Here is a 17,448-nt window from a genome sequence, read left to right on the forward strand (position 1 = left end):
TGACAGGAGATAAATGTTCCCTCGACAACATTCATCCAAACCTCAGAGCATAAAAGTGTTATGAAACCGGCGCTGTTGTTTAGTTTATCGTAAACATGGTGGAACAACACCCACACAACCCTTTGGTTCACTGGTTCAACTTGAAAAGACCTGTTCAACAACACTGAAAAACACATGCGTATTTATTCTCTCTGTCCCATTATAACCAATCATTAACCCTCTCTGTCCCAGTATGAACAGTAATTTATCCTTCCTCTCCCAGTATGACCAGTCATTAACGCTCTCTGTCCCAGTAGAACCAGTCATTAACCCTCTGTCCCAGTAGAACCAGTCATTTACCCTCTCCATCCCAGTATAACCAGTCATTTACACTCTCTGTCCCAGTATAACCAGTAATTTACCCTCCTTGTCCCAGTATAACCAGTCGTTTACGAGCTCTGTCTAAGTATAACCAGCCATTTAACCTCTCTGCCCCAGCATAATCAGTCATTTACCTTCTCTGACCCTGTATAACCAGCCATTTACCCTCTCTATCCCAGTATAATCAGTCATTTACCCTCTCTGTCCCAGTATAACCAGTCATCCCTCCTCTCTGTCCCAGTATAATTGTTGTCTGGATGGTTTGTATTTATTTTTATTGCTCTCCTCTACCAGTGTGTTGGTCGTGGGTCCTCTTGGCTCCTGGACTGGTTCCAGTTTTACCTCCTGTTGAGGCTTGTGTACACGTGTATGGTTATATGTATGTTTGTGTGTGTGTGTGTGTGGAGGGTGGCAGCTCAGTGTGTTGGGGACTGGGCTGAGAAGCAGAGGGTTCTTGGTTTGAGCCCCAGTGCAGACAAAACATGGAAGGTTTTCTAGTAGTAGGGGAAGGTGCCAGAACACCTCCAGAGCACTGCCGAGGTACCCTTGAGCAAGGTACCAAACCCACAAATGCTCACATTGGGATATGCGATGAACTGGCGACTCACCCAGGGGTGGTCCTGCCTTCACCCAGTGTGCCCTCCCTGTGACCCCAAGGATAAAGCGCTTAAGGAAACAAGATGGGATGTATGAGTGTGTGTTATCAGAACTGCTCCCTCTTATCTCAGTTATTATCAGCTGATTCAGGAATCATTAATAAGTAACTGTTAATGATTAATGTGATGATGCAACATCTAAAGTTCTCCTGTCTGCAGAAAATGAACATGTCTGAGCTGTTACTTTGTTGTTGTTTACCTGCTAGCAGCATCAGGAGATTTGCGGACAATCTACATTGAAGAGTTAGCCTGGTGTAAAGGATACCAAGAGGACCGACTGCAGTCCCACCACCTTCAGGCCCATCTTAAACGTTTAAATATGAGACTTCTGATCACTCAGGACTGACACGCGAACAGTCATGAGCTCTGGTCATACATAGAGTTTTGATGCTTCAGACTGAGTACTGTAAGGTGTCAGGACATGGTATCTTCGGCAGGGTTCAGCTGGTCTCACATTTACCTGCTGCAGGTGAGCAGCAGCTGAATAATATCTGATGTGAAAGTACAGCTGATAAGATGAGCAAGAACACACATGAACTGTTCACTTTCATGATTTACACATTAGTAACAAACACACGAGTATGTAACAGATTTATTCATTTGAGGGGATGATCAAGGACAACAGCAGCTATGTGGGTGTGGCTAACAGGTAGTTGTGTGGGTGGGTAGGTAGGTAGGTAGGTAGGTAAATGTAAAAAAACAAGTGCATGGCTGAGTGTAATACACTCACACACACCATTACACACATTTTTAAGATTGAATGTCAACACAAAAGTAAAACAATTGTCCAATACACAAATAATAAATAAACATATAATAAATAATAAATAAATAAATAGTCCTTTAAACACGGCATGTTGACAACCCTCACCACCTCAGGAAAAAGCTTGTTTTCAGTATTGGTTCTGGTTCGGAAGGGGGGGCAGCCAGCCACAAGTCCATCATGAGGAAGGTGCAGGTCTCTCAGAAAGCAGACTCCCCTCCACCTGCACTGTTCATCATAGGAAGTTTGTGGACGAGGCAGAGCTGCTGCCAATAGCTCCACACAATGAGTCCTATTGCTTGTGGTTATCTGACCCTCCTGAGACTCCAAATGGCATCACTGACTGAGAAAAATGCCTGAGTGTAGCTGCGTTAGCGCCATACTAGCAATCACAGGAGGGTGGATGAACAGTGGCCTGTCATCTGGGCCTAAAGCTTTAAGTCTAATCAACATTTTCTTTCTTCCAGTGAGCAGAAATGATGAAAATTCAGTCAGGGTGATGAGATGAAAACATCAGGTAACACATCAGCTCCACATCTGTCAAGAGTTTCATTGCTAAGATAAGTGTGATGTTAATGTCACACCTTCAAACATGACTGTACAGAAAATATCATGAAATAAAGTTTTGCTGATCTGTTCAGTAAGAACAGCACAAACAGACTGCGGTGACAGCAGTACCGTCACCAATGACAACAGCAGAAACAAGTGTGAGAAACAAGGCCGAGTTAGAGCTGAGATCTGCCTCCTCCCGACCAGGTGTGTTGGAAGCCAACAGTGATCTTTAATCGCTTTGGTCACTTTCAACTTCAGGTTAGCCTCCTATCACAAAAGCTATGAAACTACAAAACACTGAGCGTGTTTTACTAATGAAAACACAGAAAAACAGTGAAAACTCCTTTGCCCTTAACAATCAGAGATCAGGTAAACACTGATTAGGAGCAGCAAAATAAGTCTGAGATGTGGACAGATGAAGCACACGGATGTTCCATCAGCAAGGCTTTAGCAAGATGTTGTCAGGCGCTGCTAACAACCATCACAAAAGAACCAGAACAAGAGGTGTCACTGTGGAGAGAAGGAAGACATAGAATCAGCACTGTGGCTTATGCTAGCATGGTCAAGCATACATGCGTAAGGCGCTCTTGAGCTAACTGGACTATTACATTTTGCATCACAAAAAACACTGTCGCCCAGGAAGATCATGTGACAAAAGTTCAGGATACCAGGAAGATCCTTTGAACTGCCAATAAAACAACCACATGGGTATTACAGCATCCACAGTCAGTGTCTGGGCATTAGCTTTCTACATGTATGACTGTTTACACCTGTGTGATTGTTTACACCTGTTCCTACGTGTGACTGTTTGCACCTGTGTCTACATGTGAGACTGTTTACACCTGTGTACATGTGTGACTATTCACACCTGTGTGATTGTTTAAACCTGTGTCTACATGTGTGACTAATTATACCTCTGATTGTTTACACCCGTTCCTACATGTGTAACTGTTTACACCTGTGTACATGTGTGACTGTTTACACCTGTGTGATTGTTTACACCTGTTCCTACATGTGTGACTGTTTACACCTGTGTCTACATGTGTGACTGTTTATACCTGTGTGAGTGTTTACACCTGTTACCTAATTTGTGACTATTTACACCTGTTTACTGTTTACCCATTTGTGACTGTTTCCACCTTTTTCCTCATGTGTGACTTTTTAAACCTGTGTGATTGTTTACACCTGTTTCTTCATGTGTGACTGTTTACAACTGTGTCTACACCTGCATTACTTCACCGATTGAGTGACAGCTGCATTTTGAGTCTTGAGTGGTGATGTCTTGGTTTCGATGGTGCTACTCACACTGGCACATAAGTGCCCCCTACTGCCCTCATCCACCCCAAACCCCCCCCCCAAAAAAATAAAGAAATGAAAGAGTCCTTCCCCACCCCTCCCATCCTGCAGTGGTGCATCCTGACCCACCACAGAGGATCACCACAGACCTGGATCACCACAGACCTGGATCACCACAGACCTGGTCTGAGTCACATGAACACATCAAAGTCCACAGATGATCTCACAGACCAGCACAGACTGGTCAACTCACAGACCAGCAGGTGAGATTAGAGCCAGCAGAACCAGCAAGGACAGCAGGTGAAGGGGAAGACCAAATAGATAAGACGGAGAACCATTCTGCACCATCATGCCAGTTCCTGTCAGAAACAGATGTTCAACCATCAAAAACTGTTTCACAGAGTTCAAGAACGAGCATTTGTCCAACAGTCGCCATAGAGGCAGTTGAGAACTGATGTGGGTCCTCACCGGAGTCTCGGGACACAATGATCTCATGTGCTGGGCCGTCACCGCCCTCTCCCCAAGACCTTATCTCCAACACAACATAACTGTTGTCCTTTGGCAGCAACAGCTTCACTGTTGGCCTGGACTTGTCCAGAACCTTCAGGGTGCTCTGGCCTTCATGTTTGTACAGAACCTGACAGGCAGAACACAAACCAGTGCAGAGGTCAGAAAACACCTCATCTGAAGAACCTGATGATCTTCCTGTTATTCATGGCACACATGCTCACCTTGTAGCCCAGCACAGCAGACTCGTTGTGCAGAGCCATAACATGGTCCCATCTGACTGTTACCCAGGCATCGTCGGTCCTCCAGGAAATGTTGCCAGGACGACGGTTGGGAGCTAAAACACAAAGTTCTTAGATTTCAATGGGAAACTGCCATTTTTATTTGTCTGCATTTGTATTCCAGGATGTTCTGGAGTGTTGCTATGGACCGCTGGCATGGTTATTCCTTTACTGTATGAACTAAACCCCAAACAAAACCCGCCTGTGTGTGCAGCACACATACGTGGTTTCCTGGTGGTGACGGTGGTGCGTGGCGATGACGGTCCTGTGCCAGCACTGTTGTACGCCAGGACTGCAACGTGGTATCGAGTGCTGGGCCGTAGTCCTGACACCCTGGCGGAGGTTTCCTGACCCAAGGTCCTCACGCGGTCTGCCGCCGCCTCCCTTTCATGCTGCCGCCAGTACCTGATCTAAAAACAGACCTCCTCTTAGTGACCTTTCTGAAGTCCAATCGTCTGACATCAAAACCAACATCTTAGTTGTAAATTACACTCAGAAAAATCCTGTGCTGTCATGGTTACAGAAACAATACAGCTTGTTTTTTGCATTATGTAAATTGGCAAATTTTATTTTGCTTGTTTGAATCTGAGCTTTGTTCTTATTTATTTGCTCAGTAGATGGTGCCTGAGAGACACATCCTGAGTTTGGACTTCCTCAGCATTTCATCTGAAGAGAACTGTTTTATCTTCAGCTGTTGGGAGATTCACAAATGTGTCGGTCCAGACTCAGTGAACAAGTATTAATAACATGGGGAGTCAAAGAAACGGCTCATAGAAGCGTCCTGAGCGACGGCAGAGAGAGATGGAGGGCTGCAGGTAGAGGGGCCAGACCCAACTTGGTTCCTGTTTTTCAAACCTGGAGAACACAGGTCTCTGTCCTTGTGGAGTCTGAACAACCGCTGTCACAGCTGCCATGTTGAACAAACCTCGTAGCCTCTGAGAAGCACGTCGGTGCTGAGCTGGTGAATCGGGTCCCAGGACACCTGGATCTCAAAGGCGCTCAGAGCTGTGGCGTTGATGCCCAGTGGTCCCAGGGTGGGCTCTGTTTGAGAAGAAGCAAGCTCACCTTCACCAAAGCAGTGATTGTGGTATTGTATTGTCCCTTTCTGGGGACAGCAAACATGGCGGCATGTGGACATGAATCACCTTCCTCTGCCGAGTGGACCACCGCAATCTGACTGAAAGGACCTTCTCCTCTGCAGTTATAAGCCCTGATCTTCACAACAAACGGGCTGTACGGGCTCAGGCTGTCATTGTAATAAACATATCTTGACGAGTCCACGTGAGGAATTTTTAGCGTTGTCCACGTCGGTGCCTCCGTCCTCTTGAAGGCAAGGATGTAACCAAAGCCATCCCCATTCTGGTATTCTCTGGCCATGGGCTGACGCCATGGGGAGAAAATGAAATCTTTATACTGAAACTGGACACATGTGGACACAATGTCATAAAAATTATGTGACGACTCACCGTCCAGGTGATGATGAGCTCATGGCGGTCCCCTCCCCCTCCTCCAAGCCCACTAGGTGCTACAGTGGGAGCTAAGGTCCAAGCATGACATGTAAACATAGGTGGCAGAGGGTTTTTCTAATGTGCGCGTGGAGTTTGTTACCACTTACCTGCCTGCTGTGTGCGTACGGTGTGTGACGCCATGCTGGGCTCGCCGCTGCCCAGGATGTTGCTGGCAATGACCTGGAATTCATAATCCATCCACGGCATCAGGCCTATAACCCGGGCAGACTCCGCGTTCCCTTCGATGTTAGACGGCTCTGGAAACAATGGATGGAACATCATGAAACAACATGAAATTTTCGAAAAGTATTTTAGAAAATAAAATTTGGCTTCAACACACCTGTCCTCATCTGCCTCCACTGTGAAGACAGCGCCCAGCGACCCCTGATGACATATTTGCCAATGGGACTGTGGTTGTCATAGCCACGGCTCCATCTGAGCTCAACCGACGTTTCTGCAACATTCTTCACCAGTAACCCTCCAGGAGGTCCTGGGGGTCCTGGAGACATTATAAATATGAAGTGACAAAACCGCACTGGACGGAAAAGAAGCCAGACGCGTGTGCAGACGCAAACATGACAATAAAAAATCTTTTACTCCAAGAAGCTCCGCCCACATCAAAGCTATGTCTGACTGTTTACATCTGCTTCTACATGTGTGACTGTTTACACCTGTTTCTACATGTGTGACTGATAACATGTGTGGCGTGTGCAGATGCGAACATGATGATCAAAAATTTTTACTCCAAGAAGCTCCGCCCACACACCACATCAAAACTATGTCTGACTGTTTACACCTTCTTCTACATGTGTGACTGTTTACACTTGCTTCTACATGTGTGACTGTTTACACTTGCTTCTACATGTGTGACTGTTTACACTTGCTTCTACATGTCTGACTCTTGATGTCATGGTTCTTTGGTCCCACTCACACTGGCACACAGTGAACTGAAACTGTACCACAGTTCTGCTCTTCTCTTACCTCGAACGACGAGTTTTGCTACTGCTGACGCGCTGTCGACCACCGTCTGAGCTGTGCACATGTACACCCCCGCCTGACTCAGCTGAGCGTTCAAGATTATCAGGTCTCCGATGTTCTCCTTCTGGAAGGGAAAAGACGGAACCACGGAGAACGTGACGCTTTGCCAGTATGATCGACACAACATCAAACAGGAGCTTGGACAATGGGCATGCACACGAATACACACATAAACACAAATACTAACCCCCTCTATGCGGTGATAAGGCCCAGCAGAGTCCTCCAGGTCTAACATAACCCCATTGAGGTTCCAGCTGAAACTCAGGTCCATGGTGGGATCATGGGCAGCGTGACACTGCAGACTTACATTCTCGCCCTGGTTGATGTCGGCGTTGGATGGCGCCAGCGTGATCTTGGTGGCATCTGAAACAAAGATGAAATTTGATGACATGCCCCCAGAGACCACGGCGGATCATTTCTGGAACTCTCTGCTCTTGTGGCTGGTCTGGGAGCACCTCTGACAGACAGGTGTCCTGTGCTGTTTGCTTTTCCCAGGTAGTTTTCTGCAAAGCAAGTGTACTTTCCTTCATCGGCCCTGCTGATGTTGAGGATTGACAGAACTCCATCTGGAGCCACGGTCACCCTGACAACAGATGGTTGTCCAGAAGTTAGAATATGAGACAACATTAAAAATCCTTCTTGCCTGACACTTGTGTTTCTGCTTTGGAATTTTTAAAGAACCAATCCACTAAACTGCATTCTACCTGCTGCTGTTGGTGAGCAACTCTGTCCCACGGCTCCAGAACAGGCTGGGCTTTGGGGCGGCACGGGGACGACACTCAATCTTCACCTGCCCCCCCCTGGCTGCTGGGATCAGTTTCCTGACTGGGTTTAACCTGAAGTCTGGAGCCTGAACTGGAGAAGAAGAAGAATATTAATGTTGATTCTACAGACTGGGTGACACTGGTTTAGGCTGAGTTTCTCTGGGTTGCACTGGCTTGGAATGGGTGAGTCACAGTGTTTTAGATCCACATATCCCTTCTTCCCTTAGTGGTGAAGACTTCATGAGCTTCTTCACTGATAAAGTTGTAGCTATCAGAGAGAAAGCTAACCAGGCCATCCCAACAACTGGACCATCACCAGATGTGCTGAGTGTGGGAACATACAGGTTCTCCAACGAGCCCTTAAACTCCTTCACCCCTATATATTTTTCTGAGGCGTCATCGCTAATTCAGAAATCCAAGACCACCACGTGTCTTTTAGATCCCATCCCAACACACCTGTTGAAGGATATTTTACCATTGATAGGCAGTTCTATCCTGGACCAGATCAATGGTTCTTTAGTGACAGGTTATGTACCCCGGTCCTACAAGTTGGCAGTGATTAAGCCGTTGCTTAAAAAACCATCACTGGATCCTGACGTATTAACAAATTATAGGCCAATATCCAACCTTCCTTTTATCTCTAAAGTTCTTGAGAAGGTGGTGGTGACTCAGTTACTGGAGCACCTGCAGAGAAACAGCCTGTTTGAGATGTTTCAGTCAGGCTTTAGAGCTCATCACAGCACAGAAACAGCACTTCTTAAAGTTACTAATGATCTTCTCATAGCTTCAGATCATGGACTGGTCTCTATGCATGTTCTGCTGGACCTCAGTGCTGCTTTTGATACAGTTGATCACAGCATCCTGTTACATAGACTGGAACATGTGATTGGGATTAAAGGGACAGCACTAGACTGGTTTAGATCATATTTATCTGATAGATACGAGTTTGCTCATGTCCATGGTGTTCCCTCCTCATACAGTAGGGTTAGCCATGGAGTTCCTCAAGGTTCTGTACTTGGACCAATCATCTTCAGCTTGTACATGCTTCCCTTAGGGAACATTATTCGGCAGCATGGGATAAATTTTCATTGTTATGCTGATGACACTCAGCTTTATTTATCCATGAAACCAGAGGAGGAGACAGAGAAGTTAGTGAAGCTCCAGACCTGTCTTAAAGACATAAAGTCCTGGATGTCTTCAAATTTCCTCCTCCTTAACCCAGGAAAAACTGAGGTCATGGTGTTTGGTCCTGAACCTCTCAGGGATAGATTAGATCACATGATCACTCTAGATGGTATCTCATTAACATCTAGTCTCTCTGTGAGGAATCTAGGAGTAACTTTTGATCAAAATCTCTTCTTCAACTCACACATTAAATTAGTCTCTAGAAGTGCCTTTTTTCACTTGAGGAACATCACAAAGATCAGGAAACTGCTGACGCGGCATGATGCTGAAAAGTTAGTCCATGCATTTGTTACTTCCAGGCTGGACTATTGTAATTCTTTATTATCAGGGTGTCCAAACAACTCTTTAAGAAGCCTCCAGTTGATCAAAAATGCTGTTCTGACAGGTATTGACAAAAGAGATCACATAACTCCTGTAATGGCGTCGCTTCATTGGCTGCCCGTTAAATTTAGAATAATTTTTAAAACCCTTCTTTTGACCTACAAGGTCCTCAGAGGCCTAGCTCCATCCTACCTGGAGGAGCTAGTGATACCTTATCAGCTCATTAGACCGCTCCTCTCTCAGAATGCTGGTCTACTTGTGGTTCCCAGAGTTTCTAGGAGTAGAATGGGGGGCCGAGCATTTAGCTACCAGGCCCCCCTGCTATGGAACCAGCTCCCTGTCCAGGTACGGGATGCTGACTCCATCGCTACTTTTAAGATCAGACTTAAAACCTACCTCTTTGAAAAAGCTTATTGTTGTTAATTCTGTAGTTCCAGTTACTATCATAGACAGACAAATTATCATACTTAGAGGGTTGTCTAATCATTAGATTAACATCTTAGCTATGCTGTTATAGGCCAAGGCTGCCGGGGTCTGGAAAGATGATCACCTGACAGGCCTCTGTCACCCCACTGGGTCATGGTTTCCTCTCCTCTCCTCTCTCCTCTCCTCTCCTCCTCTCCTCTCTCCTCTCCTCTCCTCTCCTCTCCTCTCCTCTCCTCTCCTCTCCTTTCCTCCTCCTCATCAAGCAGACTAGTTATGCTGATTCTTGTGTAGTTTTTCTGCTTCTCTCCCCTCCCCCTCTTCTCTATTCATTTACAGGTATCGCCGCCTTCGGAGATGCATGACAACCTCCGGCCCCGCTGACCCGCTGTATAAATAGTGTATTTTTGTGTGTGTTTCTGTACTCTGTGCTCGTCCTCTCCTCTCCTCTCCTCTCCTCTCCTCCCTCTCCTCTCCTCTCCTCTCCTCTCCTCTTCTCTTCTCTCCTCTCCTCTCCTCTCCTCTCCTTCTCCTCTCTTCTCCTCTCCTCTCTCCTCTCCTCCTCTCCTCTCTCTCCCTCTCCCCCTCCATCTCCCTCTCCTCTCCCTCTCCTTCTCCCTCTCCTCTCCCCCCTCCCTCTCCTTCTCCCTCTCCTTCTCCCCTCCCTCTCCTCTCTTTCTCCCTCTTCTCTCCTCTCCTTCTCCTTCTTCTCTCCTCTCCTTCTCCTCTCTTCTCCTCTCCTCTCCTCTCCTCTCCTCTCTCTCCTCTCCTCTCCCCTCCCTTTCCCCCTCCCCTCTCCTTCTCCCTCTCCTCTCTCCTCTCCTCTCCTCTCCTCTCCTCTTCTCTCTCCTCTCCTCTCCTCTCCTCTAGGGGTGGGAAAGTGAAGCCTCATGAAGCACTGAGGCTTTCCTAACAATTGTGTCGAAAAAGATTCAAAGCTTCGAGACTTCAGTGACGGTGACATCTGGTGGACAACTGAAGCCATAGCAACCTCCAAAGAGCACGACTGAAGCACTGGCACTGTTTCAATCCCATGACACCAATAAAAATTCATTGTGTGCTCATCCAGGGGTTTTGTTCATTCATACCAAATAATGATTATATCATCTTTACAATAAAATATGCAGATGCTCTCCCCCTTACTCTAAAACACATTCAAGATTAACCCAAAGAATAAATGCAAATTATATTAAGGGTTCAGTGTTGGTTAAGGGTTCATTGAACACTTTGAGATTTATTTAAAAACTACTAAAAGTCCCTAACAGGATTAGAGATCCTTCCTACTTTGCAAATCATCATGGTGTTTGAATTCAGAAACATTATTTTTGTGTGTGTGCAGTGTTTTTAAGGAAAACCTTTAAAGATAATAGTTTGTCCTTTGTCATATGTTTGATTTGGAATGATTTTTCACAGAAGCAGAAAAGTTATTTGTCCTCAGAAACTCTAGAACATCGCGTATTGGTGTACTCGCCATGAAACTTGCCAAAATACTCTAACTCTCACTCTCCAAATCTCTATCTCCTCACAACCCAACAATTTTGAAGCATATTAATGCATCTTATATAGCTGATATGCCATCAAACCACTCAAATCTGTCTCAGAATGCATTGAAACGCCATGAGCCAATGACACACACTGAAAGGCTGAGCCATTGAAAGGCTTCGAAACATTTTGAAGCAATGAAGCGCAAAGCGAAACAGTGATGACGTTCGAAGCTTTTCGAATCACTCCGCTTCGGGAAGAGTGACACAAGCTCCGAAGCCTCGGTATCATTTGCCCATCACTACTCTCCTCTCTCTTTACCCAGCCGGCCATCAGCAGGAGGGTCCCCCTACATGAGCCTGGTCCTACTCAAGGTTTCTTCCTGTTAAAGGGGAGTCCTTGCCACTGTTGCTTTTCTGGGGTTAGGCCCTGGGATTCTGGAAAGCGCCTTGAAACAATTTTGATTGTATAAGACGCTATATAAATAAAGAGTGATTTGATTTGATCTTATGAACCCTGTTCAATTCATATTAACAATATTAGCCAACAATATCAGTTTTGCAGGTATTGTGAATTGTACAATCTGAAATCTTATTGTCTTTTCCAAAATGAGTGTCAAGCTGTGGATTCAAGTTGTGTTGATTATTGCGGCCCTGTTGAATTTTTCTCCCGCTGCTTTTACTGATGGTTGCGTCTACATCTATTCCCGCTAACGTTACCCTATAAAACTAATGTTGCATCATTTTTTCAACATTTTAATTAACATTCTGACAAAAACAAATGCAGAATTAATCACAGAGCTTCCAAGTGGCCTGAATTTAGCCCTTTTGACACAGCATAGGTTATTAAGTAATGACTAATTCAAACCTTTCATTTGAGAGCAAAGTGCAAGCCAACATAAACATGAACTCATATCTCATGTATTTAATAACCATTTAAGATGCACAGAGCAAAAAAGTATAGTTGTGAAACTGGTAAAGGTACTGCACGTGCACATACATAACAGAGTGCAACACATGCTTGAATTTAAGTTAAGAACGTGAGGCAAGGGTTAGACTAGGTTACACTGGGTTATCCTGGACTAGAATGGGTTAGGCTGGGTAAACCTGGATTAAACTGGGTTAGACCAGTTACCTACCTTGAACTCTGAGTTCAGCAGATGAATAGATGGTGCCGTGTTTGTTTTCAGCCACGCACTGATACATCCCAGAATCCTCTAGGGCGAGGTTGCTGATTTTGAGGCGGGCTCCGTTTACCTCCACTCGGTCCTGGGGGGTGTCAGAGGGTCCAGTAACAAGACAGGTGGGAAAGTGACAGTGAAACTGAGCACGTTCATTTGTATTCATACATGTCTGTGCTGTTCAAGGAGCACAGATATTTTTTAAATGCTGCCTGAATGTTTACAAATGTGAACAGGTCTTCGTGACAGTAACAACCAGCTCATGTTGTTCTTAAGTGACTCCAATTAGAAGATTTTATCTTGAGCATTTCATTATCAGGTTGATCTCAATCTACAATATATTGTATATATTGTAGCAATAGTACTCTATTACTCGCTCTCCTGTATGAAGTAAAGTCATGCTACCTGCGTGCTGATTGACTGTCCATTGCGAAGCCAACGTACAGATGGTTTGGGTTTGCCAGCAGCGATGCAGCTCCAGAGCAGCTCTGAGCTGATTTCTACCTCCGAGTCACTCATCACCTGTAGCCACTGCGGCTGAGCTGAAACATTAAAACAGAATTTTTATGGACGTGGTTCAGAGGGGAGAGTCAATCCATCACATTCAGAAAATAACCCACAGGAGGGCATTAGAGCACTCTGAAATGCCTTTGCAGCATCTGTCAAGAGATTGCCGGTGAAATCAGTGTCAAGAGTCTCATTACCTTGCACACTGATGCGTCCCTGGTATGCATCACTTCCTTGAGAGTTGTATGCCTCACATTCGTAAATGCCCTCGTCATCGAAGGAGAGGTCTGGTAGTGTGAGGGTGGGACCCTCGACGCTGGAGCCCGATTTGGCCGGCAACAACCCATCAACCTTCCTCCACCTCAGCTTTGGGACCGGACTACCAGAACAAAGAGGTTGAGTTCAGGATTTGAAACTGTGTGAGAGCAGCTGACTGATCTCAGAGAAAGAAACATACTTTCCATAGGCAAAACATTCCAGCTGGGCGGTTTGTCCAGCAAGTCTGTAGGTCTCAGCTGGGAAGCGAACTTTGATGCTCGGCGTTGATTTTCTTGGATTGGCTGAAATGAGATTTCACAAACGCTCAGATCAAATATACCGTCTTTAATGATTGTAGCAGGAACACATATCCATCTCTCAGCTAGGGTACTTCAGAGGTACCAATGTTGGAGAATAGACTGCTTATTTGTTTCTTCAGGAAAGCATCAGAGATGTTGGTACCATCAGAGAGAACAGTGAGCTGGTTGGGCCTGCTGAAGGTGCTTTTGCTGCTGATGTCCATGTTAATGGTTGTAAAGCAGAAGTAATTGCCAGTGTCATTCTGCTCAGCTTTGGCCAGGTATAAGTTCCCCGTCACCTGTGACACAAACCAGCGACCATCACTCTTCTCATTCTTGAGGAAGTTTGGGAATTCGTTGATGAACCAGCGGTAGGACAGAGCTGGAGGGGTGGAGAGGGGTTATTGATTTATTCATCTCTAGTTACACAGGCTCGGATGGTTGATAGTGTGAATACCTGGGTAATGTGGAGGAGGTCTGCAGGCCAGGAAGGTTCCTGCTCCTTCATACGCTGTCTGAGGGCTCCTGCTATCAGTAGGGAAGTCGTTCAGATCTGCAAAGAGAACAGAGAAGATGCAGAGAACATGGTGGGAGAAAAAAGGAACCAGCCAGAATATTGTCCCACTCACACCCAAACTTGACAGAGGCAGCTTTGCTGACGATGGTGCCACAGCGGTTGATGGCCAAACACTGATAAGAACCCGTATCTCGAACTGATTCGGGACTACTGATGACCAGACTTCCAGCAACCAGGGTGTAGCGCAGATCCAGGCCTAGCGGGACCTCTGTGCCATTCACCAGCCACCTGGAACACATGGAGGAATTTACTAATGAATGAGAAGATTAGGTTTTCTTCTTCAACTATGTTTCAGCTTTCACATCCTCAGATGTGAAGCTCAAATCAGAGGAACAACATGATCAATCAAACAGACGTGATCCTGGTGCTACGGTAGGACTTGTTAAAGTTTGTCTCTATTTTGGCTCTTCTTGGCTCCTGGATAAAGTATCTGAAGTGTAACTACTGCTGACAAAAGTTGTAACTTCCTGTGGTGTAACTTTGGTCAGGTACCTGTAGGAGGCTGCTGGGCTGGCTCGGGCCTGGCAGCTGAGGATCACTTTGCCTTCAGTGAGGCCTTCTGGGTAAATCAAACTGCTTGGCTGTTCTTCAAACACGGGCCCGCTGTCATGACCCGACACACACACATCTCCACCTGCGAGGAAACACACATTTGACATTCAATGAGCGAAAAAGACAGTCAGTCAAAAACATTAGCTGCATACAATGGCTAATTTTAGCATGTTAGCATGAGTGTGTGTGTATGTGTGTGGTTATTTGTCTGTGTGTGACTGTGGTTGTGTGTGTGTGTATGTGTGCGTGTGGTAGAGTCTGTGTGTGTGTATGTGAGACTGTGGTTGTTTGTGCATGCACACGTGTTTCTGTGTTTGTGTCTACCTGCAGCCACCAGGATCATGGAGCTAAGCAGCAGAAGACACATTAGGTTCTCCATTGTCTTTCAGCTGGATGAGATCCTGAAGACAAAGATTAGAATATCTGAACAGTTTTATGAAAACTTTTAATTCCCAGCAGATGCCACGCAGCTTGTGGCCACAAGGTGGAATTCCGCCCCCAAGAGTGTGATGATAATGACGATGAGGTTGTTGAAGGCTGTGGCCTGTTGACCCACCAGTCCTGCATCGGGGGGTCAGGGTTACAGGTTTGCCCTCAGGCCTCCTCTATCAGTCACAGTCACCCCAGTGCACAACTGGGATGCACAACTGTTCACCATCATGCACAATAAACAAGCACAATCTAGGTAAAAGCTCAATTAACATCTACACACACACAAGCAGGTTGTCTGGTGTATATCACCATAGTAACTTGACTATCGGGCTACAGTAGCAACTGTTGATGTTCCTGCAGTTATATCTCCACACTTCAGAGATCTGACAGCTAAAACCACCTCATGGATTTGAAAGAATCAGAAGAACCATCTGAAAGAAGCTTCAGAACCTTCAGCAGGGCCTCCCTCCCTCCAGACCCCACATGCCGCAGATCAAAAACATGACCAAGAGATAAATAACTGATGTGACTGTATCCAAAACTATGACCAATTCTGGAGCCATCATGCTAAACTCAAGTGGCTGGTTCTGGGCTCTTGGACCAGCTGATGGAGGCAGGACGACATCAGCGCTTAAGGAACCGTCCACTGAAAACTGAGGCTCCATCCACTATGCCACGAAGAATACGTCACAGAGAACCCGACACACGTGACAAGCTGGAGGACTTCCACGATCTGAGCGCTTGCATGCACCCCCTGCTGGTGAGAAGAGTGAGTGCACTTATGTCCACCTGGGCTTGTTTATGAAACATTAACACACAAGCTGTTAGCTTAGCTAAATCTTAGCTAATATTTCCTCTTCAAAACGTCACACAGTGATGATGTCTTATTTGTATCGGCACTGAAATACAGGCAGGATGTAGTTTTCAAAATAAAAATCACAAACACAGACTCCAGACTTTGAAACAGACAGATGTTCTGCTGCTGAAGGAACCTCCCTGTCGCATATGCATCAGCTGTGTTGAAGTTCTGAAGGTCCATGTGGAACCAGCAGAACCGGACCTGTGTCACCCTGACAAACTGCAACCGGCCTCAATTATTAATCTGAGAACTAAAAAATGAAATGAAAAAATGAATTAGGTGGACTGAAGTTGCCATGGAAATAAAATAAAAAGCGCAATCAGATCTTCACTCCTGTGGGGAAAAAAATTATGAGAATTCTGATTTAGATTCCCTGAAATCCTAAAAGAAGCCTTTGAATTTGGAGACTCTGAAACAGCTTTGATGTAAAGCCGACTACTAAATAACAGAAATGATTTTGTTGTTTCACTCAAAAACATTGGAACCGTCTTTCAAAGCATTTCCACATACAGTGTATGTGATCTTGCCTGGTCCGGGCAGGACTCTTTAGTTCCGGTTCTGCAGAGGCAATGAGACCTTATTGGACGGAAATCACGCCAGTTTTGCAGAAAAGGCCTGAGATGATGTCACTGCACTAAAATCGCGCTAACAAGAAGGTTCGCGCACACGAACTCGCGCGTTTTATCATCTGCAGAGAACGCGTGAAGTCGAGTAGGATGAAGGTTATTTTACCTGGGTGTTGATGAAGAGGATGCAGACGCTTCCGGTGATCTCTTCCTCCCTCTGATCTCCTCTGTTTACCTCCTTCCTCTGAGCCGCTTTCTCTCCTCCCTCCCTCCGCCTCCCTGCCTTCTTTGGTCGCCCCCCGCAGCGTCGAGCAACTTCCGGAGATGCCGTTAGAAAACAAAAGCACCAAGTCTCCCCTTGGTCCGGTTTCTTCTTCTCCTCTCAAATCAGCTAAAAATCAGAAAAGCTGCGCTTCTGGGGTCACTGTCTACTGAAAGGATCAGGCTCTACTGGATTCGGATCTGCTGGATCCAGATCTAGTCAGACACCAGGAACAATGACAGAAGCAAGTCCATGTTTTCATATGATGGATGGATGGATGGATGGATGGATGGATGGATGGATGGATGGATGGATGGATGGATGGATGGATGGATGGATGGTGACAGATCAGGTAAATCTCTCTATGCTTTGTTCTATAGGAGCTTTTATTCTGAAGGTTGGGAGCTCTGTTGTCTCCTTTTGTTGCCTGGAGGTGGCAGGTGGTGCCCCCCCCCCCCCCCCCCCCCACTCCCCGGGGACACCAACCCCCCCCCCCCCCCTCCCCATTGTCACAATGGTGACGAAATGACTTATTCCAAGACTTCTTGCAGCTGAAGAGTCAGATCTTGTTCTTCATTAAAATGCTACTTGTGCTAAAAGCTGTTTAAACTTAGCATCACATATCTCAGAAACAATCATTCACATGTTCGTCAGTTCTAAAAAGTGCAAATATTTTCGTTCAAACAGCTAAATATGCTAATCAGTTAGTTTGTCCACAGCACAGGAACCAGGAAGTGAAAAGTCAGATGACTGACCCCAAAGAACTGCTGCTTCCTCACATGTGGAGCACCTCAGGGTTCTTGTCCTCTACCTCTACCTA

The 17,448-nt window shown here is 45.9% G+C and overlaps 1 protein-coding gene across 11 annotated transcripts; it reads right to left on the reverse strand.

Moving 5' to 3' along the window:
- Positions 1 to 1,590: 1,590 nt before the first annotated feature.
- On the reverse strand, positions 1,591 to 17,448 carry cntn2 (contactin 2). 11 transcript variants are annotated; one of them, XR_008950195.1, is made up of 25 exons: positions 16,533 to 16,843; positions 14,834 to 14,910; positions 14,450 to 14,591; positions 14,010 to 14,185; positions 13,838 to 13,933; positions 13,484 to 13,762; positions 13,281 to 13,383; positions 13,021 to 13,202; positions 12,722 to 12,858; positions 12,275 to 12,404; positions 7,666 to 7,816; positions 7,417 to 7,544; positions 7,149 to 7,324; positions 6,905 to 7,025; positions 6,264 to 6,422; positions 6,031 to 6,180; positions 5,882 to 5,952; positions 5,561 to 5,795; positions 5,341 to 5,456; positions 4,639 to 4,825; positions 4,359 to 4,471; positions 4,096 to 4,264; positions 3,881 to 3,986; positions 2,496 to 2,841; positions 1,591 to 2,375 (listed from the first exon to the last, which is right to left on the reverse strand). XR_008950195.1 is itself a non-coding variant. In XM_057031113.1 (24 exons), exons 2-24 carry the CDS (start codon positions 14,886 to 14,888, stop codon positions 2,793 to 2,795), a joined length of 3,231 nt encoding a protein of 1,076 aa, XP_056887093.1. In that variant the 5' UTR covers positions 14,889 to 14,910; positions 17,384 to 17,448; the 3' UTR covers positions 1,591 to 2,792. The 11 variants fall into 11 exon arrangements, 3 of the variants coding, with proteins under 3 accessions (XP_056887093.1, XP_056887092.1, XP_056887094.1); XR_008950202.1 differs by having other exon boundaries at positions 1,591 to 3,199; positions 3,362 to 3,986; XR_008950199.1 differs by having other exon boundaries at positions 1,591 to 3,217; positions 3,362 to 3,986.

Source organism: Takifugu flavidus, chromosome 4 (genome assembly GCF_003711565.1).
Source record: "Takifugu flavidus isolate HTHZ2018 chromosome 4, ASM371156v2, whole genome shotgun sequence".
Taxonomy (NCBI): Eukaryota; Metazoa; Chordata; class Actinopteri; order Tetraodontiformes; family Tetraodontidae; genus Takifugu; species Takifugu flavidus.